Source organism: Petaurus breviceps, unplaced genomic scaffold, assembly GCF_028583685.1.
Source record: "Petaurus breviceps papuanus isolate PSGF00001 unplaced genomic scaffold, PetGlider_PUasm1.0 90692, whole genome shotgun sequence".
Lineage (NCBI taxonomy): Eukaryota > Metazoa > Chordata > Mammalia > Diprotodontia > Petauridae > Petaurus > Petaurus breviceps.
Window position 1 is genome coordinate 1269786 of NW_027187313.1, and position 12593 is coordinate 1282378.

The 12593-nt window shown below is 37.9% G+C and overlaps 1 protein-coding gene across 1 annotated transcript in view; it reads right to left on the reverse strand.

The window, feature by feature from the left end:
* Positions 1–1261: 1261 nt before the first annotated feature.
* SOAT1 (sterol O-acyltransferase 1) overlaps positions 1262–12593 on the reverse strand; it is an 85170-nt gene continuing 73838 nt past the window's right edge. Inside the window, exons 12-16 of the mRNA XM_069065465.1 lie at positions 12103–12200; positions 10749–10847; positions 9163–9298; positions 8654–8799; positions 1262–3794 (exon numbers count right to left, since the gene is read on the reverse strand). Of these exons, the coding sequence (XP_068921566.1) occupies positions 3738–3794; positions 8654–8799; positions 9163–9298; positions 10749–10847; positions 12103–12200 (536 nt within the window). The 3' untranslated portion in view covers positions 1262–3737. The remainder of the gene's footprint in view (positions 3795–8653; positions 8800–9162; positions 9299–10748; positions 10848–12102; positions 12201–12593) is intronic.

Below are 12593 nucleotides of genomic sequence, written 5' to 3' on the forward strand. Positions count from 1 at the left end.
GGGCCTCTTTCTGGTGTCAGTGGGTCACTGACCTTGAAGACACACTTGCATCTACAGAAAGGCTCCCTCCCCTTTGATGGGAGAATCTAATTTCCCATCAAGTGATGTTCTATTTCAGCCACAGCCTACCAGTCTCTGGTACATATGCGGGAGTCTTCCTAAAAACCTGCAGTATTCCCACTGGCTAATGATAACATTTATATGGCACCTACTCTGTGCCAGGCCGTGCTAAGCACTTCACAGGTATTTCATTTGATCCTCACAACAACCCTGGGGGGGGGGAGGTGCTGTTATTATCCCCACTTTATAGATGAGGAAACTAAGGCTGACTCCAAGCCCAGTGTTCTATGGGATGCACCAGCTACCACAATATGTAAAACCCATCTTTTGCAAGTCTTGGAATGTTATATAAATGCTAGCTGTTGTTATTAATAAGCGTACTTCCTTTGGCCTTATGACCGTCCCTCTGCATTTGCTCTCTGCTTTTTTCTCAGATTTGTTCATTAATGTTGCCAACCCTCACCCCCAGCTCTTGGGTTTTATTTCAGTTTTAAAGCCGTTGGTTTTCTTTCTCTTCGGTTCAATGCCTGATTTTTCTAAGCCTTTGAAGTACCAGTTCAACTTGCTAAACTTCTTTGTTGATGATGGGAACATTCAGTGGGAGAGATAGTGTGGTACGATGGAAAGATTACTAGATGGAGTCAGAAGGCCTGGATTAACTTTTAACTCTACCACTTATTGTGTGACTATCAGCAGGTCCTTTAGCCTCTAAGCCTTGGTTTCTTCATCTGTAAAATGGGGCTAAGAGCAGAGCACAGAGTTGTTGTATGAGTCAAATAAAATTGTGTGGGTAGTGATGTACAAATCCTAAAGCATATATATTAGTTCTAGGGGAGATGCAGCATTGACTAAGTTAAATAGCAATTAATGATCCTTTTGGTTTGTCCCCAGGGGCCCATTCAATGCCTATGCAGTTCATTTTTCTTTAAATCTTGCTCCAAGTCCCTTTTATTAGCTATTAGGTCTTTTAATAAAGGGATATATTTCAGGTAAAGAAAAAAATTAAAACCTAACTCTATCCTTTTCATATTTGAAATATAATCCTATCTAAAATACTGAGAGGGAACTGTAAATAAAATGTATAAGAAAACCATATGTGGCTCTTGTCTCTTTTACAATGAAGCACTGAATTCCTTTCATTAAGAAAAAATAAAAAGAACTTAACTAAACTCAGTTATATTTTAAATAACACAAAACCCAGTGTTTTTCCAAATATATTTATTTATTGTATTCTTCATGTGAGCAGTATTTCTCCATTTCTCATATATTTCAAAGTTTAAAAAAGGCATCTTGTCTGTTTAAAAAGTCAATTCTAGTACAATGAATGCTAAACAAATTGTAGGACCAGTGAACAAAGGAGGATTCAAGGGAAAGAAAACCAGGCACTCAGAAAAATCAGATGACAGAGAATCAGAACTCTGATAAGTATGTAAAAATAACTTCGGCCCTGAAGTATACCATGAGTTTCCTTGGAGTAACATTGTGGATAAAGTACACTGGGGTGAATGACCCAGATGAGGAAAGCTGCTGCTATGGCTCAGGCAGCAGGGACCTCACTGGGGGACAACCAGCCTGTTCATTGGCACAGCTGCTCACTGAGTTTCAACTCCATGCTGCATCTACTAAAATGTCAACACTGGTTCGGGCAATGCTCCCATGTGACAAATATATTTAAAATAAGACAGAACAACAACAAAAATACACACACCTGCTACTTCAGATAAAAGGAAAGCAACATTATGAAGATCAACACAGAGTAGCTGTTCAGTTAAAAGGTGAGTGAGTCCTTCACTGAGAACCTGGGGGCCAGCTCATGTGGGAGTGGAAAAAATACTGAAATTGACTGTGAAGTTCTACTAAAAGCACAACGGCAAATAAATGTTCACTCAATGCAAAAAAGAACAAACAGAAATTATGAAAGACACTTTTAGAAAAAGGAAGTAAGGGAGGCTACAAGACCTCCTCCTCACTTTGGCAGCTGATTCGGAATCCTGTGAGTCACAACTTAGAAAGGAGGAAAAACACATAGGTGCAGATACCATGGAAAACAGGCTGCTTTTAAACATTCCTGTTTCTGGAATTAACTTCTTATTCCCACAGAAAATGCTGCTTCTTTGTACCCTTCACAGAGTTGAGATAAGAGATCTAGTAAAACATACACAGAAAATTATGCCTGAAGGTATTATGAAGCCTAATCCTGCTGCCTAATATTCCCTGTGGTAAAAGTTTTGGTGGTCCCAAAGACTAATCCAAAACTTGCTAGAACAAGCTTCAACTCATAATCTTCAACCCTCCTCGCATGTGTTCCCAACAGCCCGTGACTTATATCCCTGTTATCGTAATTTAGTGTCTATGATGCTACCTTTGCTGTCATACTGTAGGACACCTGAAAATGCACAAAAGAAGACAACTCTGACTTGGTCGCAGGTATCCGAGAACATTAACACAGTATCTGAATATCGATCATATTAGAATGTAGGAAGCATGTCACAGAAGAGGAAATAGGGTATAAAATATACTTTTATCAGTAGTGGAAACTATTAGCAACAAAACCATCTCCAAAGGAGAAATATGAGTTGCTTTAATTACAGTGGCACTCCTTGTACTATTAAAAGTGTGCCCTTTAGTTCCCAAATAGCCTATTACAGAATAAGTACTCAATAATACTTGTTGATTGATTGAAGTCTTTTTTTGGTCTAGAAGTGATTTCACTGATTGGGAAGTAGGGAGCTTTCAGACCAGCAACTAATTAGTTTGCAACTCAGATTTGCCGGCAATCTTCTTACTAATAATGCTAATAACCAAGTCTTCAGAATCTAAGTTGCTCTCTAAAAATCTATGCCTTTGCTATTATGTAATGAGCCCCATAATAAATAATTCCAATACTTGTTCATCCCCCTCAAAAAGGAAATAAATGGCTTAGGAGGGTTACAGGAAGAAAAAAAACCTCCACTCTCTTCCCACCCCTGAGCCTCCTCAAGAACAGATGCAGATTTTAGGAATGTGAACCTATATAGGATTTCTAATAAAAAGGCTTATCTTTGTGTCACATAAATCACATGGCCTATGCTAGAAAACAGAAAAACTGTGAAATAGTAGCTTGAATTCAGATTTTTTTTGACTCAATAGTGAATTCTTAAGTATATTTTAGAATGAAAACAATACAAAAAAGTATAAGAATCATCTTTGTAAAAATCAATGATATAAGCTCTTTAAACATATTCCACATTAATACTGTTATTATCCTTTTCAAATACATTTTTAATCAATATACATAACAACAATGTGCATAGAAATAAGTCGCAAACAACAGATATTCAAAGCATTAATTCTTTACGTGTGTTTTGGTTATTTCAGTAACAAAGAAAACACAGTGTTTAATAAATGAGTACAGAAAGACAAGTAATGGATGGACACGACTGCTAAGCTTTGAGTAGATCCGACTCGCCAAAAATCTGTACCTTATAGATTTCCCCAAAGAGAAAAAAAATCCTCCTCAATAGGATTCCCCTGAACTTGATGCATCACCTTGGCTTTAGATGGTCACCGATGTGGTCACTTGTAGCAATCTGATTTTACTTGACACAGAGTATCTTTTTTTTTTTCTAAAAGCAGCTGCTTTTTCAGAATCAGGTGGCACACACATTCAATCAAGAAAGAAAACTGATTCCAAGTTTTTAAAACACATAGTGACACGTCCAGGAGCGGGGTCTTACGTAGTCTAGAAATGTCGGCTGCAAGAAAAGGATGGGAGGATTAGTGCGCGAGTGAGGCACAAGAAGGCAGATTTCTGTATCACACATTTCTAAAATGCCCAACAGGATTTTTGATGGGTTTTAGACAAAAATCATACTGAATTCAAATGTTAAAAAATTAAATAAATAACACAATTCAAACGATGGGTAGCAGCTTCATCTAATTCCTAAGTTATACTTTGCTGGGCATTTTGCATTTTGAAGTATAGTCAACTTGATTATCTACATTACTCAAGGAGTGAAGGAACGAAGATAACACAAAGTGATAGATCCACTAAGGGTACTGGGCACCTTTCTCTCTCATTGAACTCCAATCAATACCAATATTAAAAAGACATATTCACTATAAACCTAGCTCCTAGCCGTTCAGTCCTACTTTTGGCAGGCTGAGATTCAATTTGGGGCTGGTCAAGTGGGAGAGTGGAAGGCATTAAAATAATAAATAAGATATATTATAATATAATAATGATATAATAATATAATATAATAATATTATAATAATATTATAATATAATAAGATAAAAGCATTAGATGGTCAAAGAGCCAAAAAGCAGATCAGGTTATAATGTATTATCTGAAATTTCAGATCTTATCTCACCCCCAAATCAGTGTTTCAAATCTTAAATAAGCTTACCCTTACAACTATCTGCCCCATTCAATGTTGTAGAATGGTTATTTTATACTCCAGGCAGATAGTTTCTTCATTTAAAAAATTTTAAGTTTAATAGTTATCAACCTACATATGTAAATGTAGAAAATAAGGGGCAAATTTTATGCAAAACGTTAACTAGGTGGAACTAAATTAATTAACAAGTTTTTTAAAAAAAAAAAAGCCTTCTTGATCTGTGTGTCCACATCCAGGTCAATCAGAAGTTACCATGTTTGGTCCGGATTCCTTTCTTGTAATCAATCTAGTTGCAGTCACTAGCCTCTTTCATTTATGCTGATTTCACTCCATGTGACCTCTTGTAGGGAAAGGGAGAGGAATGATTTCCTTAATATAGGGAATTCCCAAGTAAGGAAACTCCTACTACCAATATTAAATCAGCACCTTCTCTACAGAGTTACCTGGAGCAGCAAAAGATTTAAATAATCTGTCCAGGGTCACATGGCTAGTTCCTGTCAGAGGCAGAACATGAACTCAGGTTTCCTCATCCCCAAGGTCATCTCTCTGCTGTGCTGTCTGTGGATGTCCTTCATGTGTCACCTCTTGTCCTAAGATTTATTAAGGCTGATTGGAAAGGCTTCAGGGAAAGGTCAGCTGGAATCCAATGACCTAACACACTCTCAAGAATGAAGAAGAGACAGAGAAATAGTTCTAATGAAAATAGGGACTTATTTAGAAGGAATAATGGGGATCTATGGAGAAACTCATCAACCAACTGAAATTTTTAAGACACATGAAAGATATGTTGCTGCAAGGGCAGCCAAAAAATGACTAGAGAAGAGTAGCAAGAGTCCAGTTAGGAGCACTAAAATTCAAAATAAACTGAGGCTGGAGAACAAGAAAACCAAAAAAAATGTTTTCTTTAAAGGCTACAATGGAGCAAAAGGGGATCAGAGAGATAACCACTGTTTGGATAATGTAATGGATGACAGAGAATAGCATGTCAAGGAGAATGAGGATAGAACAAAAATGTAGACAATACAAGTTAATACCCAACATATGCAGCGCAACAGTAAGAACTCTTGGATCCTTCATTGAGTTCAGGTGATCTGGCTAGATGAACTGTGTCCTGGCAGACTTAAAGAACTGGCAGAGATGATTGCTGACTCACTCTGAGTGGGAGAAAATGGGGCCTGCAAATTACAGAGTGCTACAATTGATGGCAGAATTCTCAACTAAAAGAATGGTGAGTAGCCACCTGCAAAGAACAGCAGTGACTACCCAGGGCTTTATTGATAGCAGGGCATGCTATGTTAACCTTGTTTTTCTTTCTTTCGAAGGGGGAAAGGCAGGGCAATGGGGGTTAAGTGACTTGCCCAAGGTCACACCACTAGTAAGTGGTAAGTGTCTGAGATCACATTTGAACTCAGGTCCTCCTGACTCCAGGGCTAGTGCTCTATTCACTGTGCCACCTAGCCGCCCCCTTGTTTTTCTTTTTAAAACAACAACAACAAAAAACAACTCAAGAATAGACTGGTGGGCCATGCCAATGCTATAGACACTGGTTACCAAGATTTTAGACAAGTATTTGAAAAAGTCTCCTATGCAATTCTTGTGAAAAAGAGGAGAAAAATGTGGGTTTGTTTTACAACTAGGTAAAGAGCTAGACCCACAAAGTAGTTACCAACAATCTATTGCCATCTTAGAAGCCCAGGTATGGAATGCCTCTGGAATCTGTATTGGACCTTAAGCTGTTGTACATTTTTTGGATAAAAGAACACATATAAAAATAATAAAGATACCAAAAGTTGACATTCATATAGTACTCTAAAGTTTGCAAAGTGTTTTACATATATGATCTCATTTGATAAAATAGCATGCTTATCAAACCTGAAGACAATCCAAAGCTGGGTGGGTAGGGGGGGAGGAGGAGAGGGGAAGGGAAAGGGGGAGGAGTTATCTAAACTAAAGATTTTGCCATCAGATGGCAGAGCCAAAAATCAAAAATATCTCAGTAGGGTAAGGCTCCAAGCTGAATCTAATAAGGACAAAGTTAACAGTTGAAATCTTGCATTTGGGTTCATAGAATTAACTTCACAAGTACAAGACAGGCCCGGTAGTAAAGAGGTGTGAGTTCAATGTGAACCAGGGAAATTTCATGGAGAGAAAGGTTTAGGCTTGGTGCAAAGGAAAAAAAATGTGAACAATCAGAGCTCTCCAAGTGAGATGGACTACCTCATGAGGTAATGAGTTCTCACCAAGAGCCTTCAAGCAAAGGCTAATGGCCACTTAATCAGGATTCCTCTTCAATCAGGAGCTGTTATGAGTTTCCTTCCAACTCTGAGATCCTAGGATTCTGTTACTGGTCTTTTCATATTTCCTTATTTGTTGCATATCTGTTATTTTTATGGCATATTACATATGAAATACACTGAAATCTGTCAATTCTCAATCAGACAGATTATTTCAAATATTTTTGATATTACTAGAGCAACTATGAATACTTCTGTATAAATGAGTCCTTTTTTTAGGTTGTTTTTGGGATAAGTCAATTTATTTCAACAAATATTTATTTAAAGTGTCCTATAGGTAAGGCACTGTGCTGAGAATACACATTTTAAAAAATGAAAGCTTCTTTCTTTCAGCAGCATACATTTGACTGGGAGGATAAAAACAGAAATAAGGAAATGCAAAGCATATACAAAATTATAGCAAGCAATTTGACTCATGCATGCACTAACAACTAGGGGTTTGTGAAAGGCTTGTGTACACCCTGACATAGCCAGGGAGCATCTGACTGGTGCTTGGAAGGAAGCTGAAGATACAAAAAGGCAAAGGTTAGCAGGCGGTGTGAGCAGGAAAACACATATGTGAGTGCAGAGACACAGGGGGTAAAACAGGAATGTTTCACTAGCAGACACTTTCCCTGAAATGGAGAATTCCTGCAGAAGAAGAAAATGAAATAAGGCTGTAAAGGAAGGCGAATCATTTCATGGAGAGCTTTGAGGGCCAGGCTACAGGCTACAGTCCTCTTGGAGGCAAGAAAGTATGGACACAAACTCCTGAGGGCCTGAATCAGTTTAGAGGTCAGAGAAGGGGAAGGACAGGGGGATATCATGTAGGAAGAACTGACAAAACTTGATAACCAATGGGATGTGAGGGGTGAGAGTGATGGATGAGTCAAAGACAGCTCAGAGGCTGCAAACCTGACTGACTGGAAAGGTAGTGGTGCCCTTGACAAAAATCAGGCAAGTTTGCAAGAGTCATGGGTTGTATGGAAAATCATGGGTTGTCTTGAACATGATGAGTTGGCTCTGTCTCTGGGGCATGAAATAAAGTATATAGAATATAAAATCACCACAACATTGTATAAGTGGAGAGACCTGTCACCACCAAATAACCATAACTGAATGTGCCAAAATTACAAAAAACAAGCTCAGCTGCAAAAATATAGGAAGGCAGGCACTTCTCCCTCCCTTATTTCTTTGAAGAGGAAGGGAGGAATATACAAGTATGGAATGTCAGATTTTTTTTAATGTGATGATTGATTTTGCTGAATTTCTTTTTTCTCTAGCTCTTAAAAAAGATGTAAAACTCTTAAAAGGAAGGACTCTCAATGAAGGAGGAGAGGGAGGTAGATGAAGAAATGCGAGTCATAAAAATAAAAGCTATCAACCAAATGTATTTTTTTTTAACAATCAGCAAGTCTGAACATCTTTCCATGTAATAGTAAGAGTTTGCACATACTTAATATGATTTATTTACTACAAATATTTTTTCCAAATTTTACTTTGAGTGATACGGCTTTCTCTTATAGAAAACCTTTTCTTTGTATAATTAAGGCCCACTGATTTGGGTCTCTTATACTTTCTTCTATTTGACTGATGAAAATAAACTGCTCTGTAACTGAAGCAATTTTCCCCCCCTTTTTTAAATTTTTAAGATTTAGATCACTGATTAAGCAAACATGTATTTGGGCAAATGTCATGGATTTGGATCCAAAGCTGTTTTTTGCTATTCAGCATTCAACTTTTCCCAACAATTTTAACTGAATAGAAATTCTATATCCTTGATGGGTGCGTGGGTTTATCCAGTAGTAATTTTGAATTCTATTTCTGGGTTTTTGACTCCATTTTGTTCTGTTCCTCTATTCTCTGTTCTTTTTCCGAGTGCCAATCTTTCAAAGGTCTGCATTTCGAGGTCTGGTAGTTGTGCCCCTTAGATGACTCACGTTTTTTAGAGGACACTGCTGACGTGCGTACCACTCATGAGAGTATAAGCACAGTAGGATTCCATGCCCCAAGAAGAGAGAAGTCCACATCAAAACATTCCAAATAGGTCTTTTCCGACTGTCATTGGCAACAAAATTGAAAATCACTGGAAGTTAGAGCAGAGAAGACAACAAAAATGCAGTTATCGAGGTTGTTTTCTCCAAGGTCTAAGACATTTATTATGACTGCTTAAAACCCAGAGTATCAACTGGGTAGTTGGTGCCTTCTATCGTTCTGGTCAAGAGTCCAAGGAATAAAAATGAAGCATTACAATGAAATGATTAAAAACAGATCAAGAATGGTCTCAATAGTATCAGTACAAGAGAGGGGCTGTTAATAATGTTTACTGTTCAAGGAAGGACCCCGAGATCACCTGGTCACCTAACTGAACTTGGGGTTCTGATTCTAGTCTTGTCAGCGATCTCTTTCAGCACCGCACCCTTTACTCTAATCTTGTAGAAAAACTTACTTCCAAAGAACATGAAGAGTACGAAGAGGACTGGGTAGAAAAAGCTCAAGCACAGGGCCAGGGCATACTCGTGCACTATGGCAGATACCGCAAAGACAGACACCATGGCAGCTGTTTTGAACCTCCTGCTGAAAAACTTGGGGAAAAAAGAAAAACTTTAAAAATTAACTCAGACTTAGATCATACATAGATGTAGAGATTCTTGGTTTTATCCATAAGATACTTTTGAGGATCCTTCTGTTAAAAGACCCAGGCACATCTTTCTACCATAGCCAAAAGCTCCCTGCATGTAAAGGATTATTCTTTAAGAAACAAGTATGATCCCATACTCAAGAGTCTGGGGAAAGAGGAGAAGAGGAAGAAAAAAGCATGTCAAATGAACATGATTAATTACAAGTACATGGGTTATGATTCACAAATTAAACAAATTATTCTCTAAAAAAGCTATTTAAGAGTTGCTATTAGCAGGTGGGGAACCTGCCACCTCAAGGTCACATGTGGCCCTCTGGGACCTCAAGTGCAGTCCTTTGACTGAATCCAAATTTCACAGAACAAATCCCCTTAATAAAAGAATTTGTTCTGTAAAACTCTGACTCAGCCAAAAGGTTACACCAAGGACCTAGAAGGCCACATGTGGCCTTGAGGCTACAGGTTCCCCACCGCCAAGATATACTATAAAATCACTGCATAGTTGGGTTGCAATATGAAGAATATTCACTGACAAAACAGGCCAAGGTGATCATCATTTACTTGCAAAGGACTGTTCAGAAATAACATCCCAGTCAATGCAAAGAGGCTAGACTCTAGCTTCTTAGTTCTGTGAAGTTTAGATTTGGTCAAAGGGCCACACTTGAGGACCTAGAGGGCCATACATGGCCTCGAAGCCACAGGTTCCCTACCCCTGGGCTAGAGTCATGGAAATTTATAATTTTTTAGATGATATAGCCACTTGAGTAATCAGATAACAAAGCATATCTGAAACTATAATGTTAGTCAAGGGAAAAAGGCAATTAATTCCATTTACAAAAATTTAATTCAAAACTTTCCAGGAGCATATCTATTATAATTAACTATATTTCCATAACTATTGATTAGTAGATACTTTTTTGTTAAAGCAACTATTCCAAGATAGAACTAAGCTACGCAGGAACTAAGGTATCAACTAGGGACTGTTAAACCTTTAGAGATACTGCCCTGAGCCCATCTACCTCGTTAGGGATAGTACCTGAAGTCACAGTTATATACTGAGTAATACAAACTTCATACATATCACATGCAGCCCTGTGCTAGGTACTGTGGGAGATAAAAAAAAAAAAGAAAGATTAAAGACAGTTCCTGCACTCATGGAACACAAATAATTGTAATACAAATGCAGTGAGGGACTGATTGGGTAGAAGGAGGTAGGAGAGCAGAGCAGAGAGAAAGAGAGATACAGAGAGCCAGGGAAAGAGACAGCAAGCAAGGGAATCAAGAACAGTCCCTTCTTTGTGAGGCGAGGTACCTACTACTACTTTTGCTGTCCTAACAGCTTTTTTGGAAACATCCCAACTTCTTGAGGAGACAGCATGCAAAGGTTTATAACTCACCCACAGGAAGTCTTTGTAAGCATAGTAATAGAGCCAGTCATGAACCACCACATTCCAGGTTCTATAATAGTTGGCATATGATGTTGAATTCCACCAATCCTTTAAAAAAAAAGTGAGGGCATACAGTCAAGGGTAAAAAACCCATCCTGACTTTTACAAACTCTACCCATCTATCATAGACTATACAGAACAGGATTAGTTTTTTCCCCTCCAAATATGGTCAATTCTTGGTTGATCCATGTCATACTGATTTCCCAAGAAAATCAAAAGCATAAGGGGCAGGTAGGTGGTGCAGTGAATAGGGCACCGGTTCTGGAGTCAGAAAGAGCAGAGTTCAAATCCCAGCCTCAGACATTTGACATAACTACCTGTGTGACCTTGGGAAAGTCACTTAACCCCAACTGCCCTGCCTTGCCCCCCCCCCCAAAAAAAGAAAATCAAAAGCATAATTCAAAGAGGGAAAGCAATGGACAAGTAAGAAGACCACAAATGTACTTCCATCAAGTTCTAACAATATAGATCTATTCTTCTAGTCTACTGTTTTCTCAAATAAAGGGCAAAGACACTATTTCCCCAAGAATGTGGTAAAATAATTCTAAGAGCATAGAAGACTAAAATTATAAAGCTATGAATAAAGATTTGGGACTGGAAGGTGAGAGCAAACTGTGGGGTAAGAGTGGGAGAAAACTGCCTTCTCCACACTCCAGAACCATTCTCTAGACTTTATTTTAAATTATTATTTAATTACAAATATTTAATTATGAAGGTCTACTGAGTACATTAAAGACAAACAGGAGTAACAGCTGATACACAAAACAGATTTTCTCTGTATATAACCCAGGGGCTTAGAGAATTGCCTCCCTTAAGAGAAGGGGTTAGTAAAGGCAAAGAAGACTTGTTGGTAAGTCAAGGCTAGACACACTCCACAAATAAGAGGCACCATTTTACAATAAAACAAAGACAAATATTTTTTCCCCTCATTACCTCCCTGAAAACATTTCATGAAGAAGTTTGCTAAGATCATTTACCATGACAATTTAAAAGTTAGGAATAATCATTAATAAAGCTTCATCATGCATTCTGAAGCAAGTTTATTCTGTTCTAATCAGCAGCCCAGTTTCACAAGATGCATTAAGAAACTTTAGTTATCTTATGGAAATCAGGACTAAGAGAAATGTGGAGCATGTTAGAGCTTTTTCATAGGTTTAATTCTACTGCTGCCAAGACTGTGTAAAAGAATGAGTTTGTTCTCAGTTAACAGATGTTAATGAGATACGGAATTAGCAACGAGGGGATAATAGCACAAATAAAAAAAGGAAAACGAGACATTATCTGTTTCTGTCAAGTCCCTTACCTTATAGAACATCCTGTCCCCAAAGCGTAACATCTCCGCAAAGGCATTAAGCCAACAGTGCAATACGGCGAAGAAGGAAAGAAATAACATCAGCACACCTGGAAAGATTGGATAAAGTGTCAGATTCCTTTTTGAGAGCTAATACTGCACAATGGAAAAAAAATATTATCATCTGCTTAAACCAAACAAAAAAACCCAGAACCCTCTCTAACCTAATTCAACTATTCTCCAAGTAATATCTGCTGAAAAGTCATTCTATTTATTGATTTTCCATAAACTGGCTTTCTGAGAAGCTGTATAGCCACCTGAGTGTCATTTCTGAAAATCTTTACCTCTAAGGACTCCTAAGCATTACAATCCAGAGAGGTACATAAGAAAACAATTAAACTTCTTGCATCATCAACATTTCCTTGCATAGAGTAAAGTGAAGCCTAATTATGCCTCCATTTCATTTAGAGTTGTCCCTTTCTCATATTGGAACATCTAGCTTG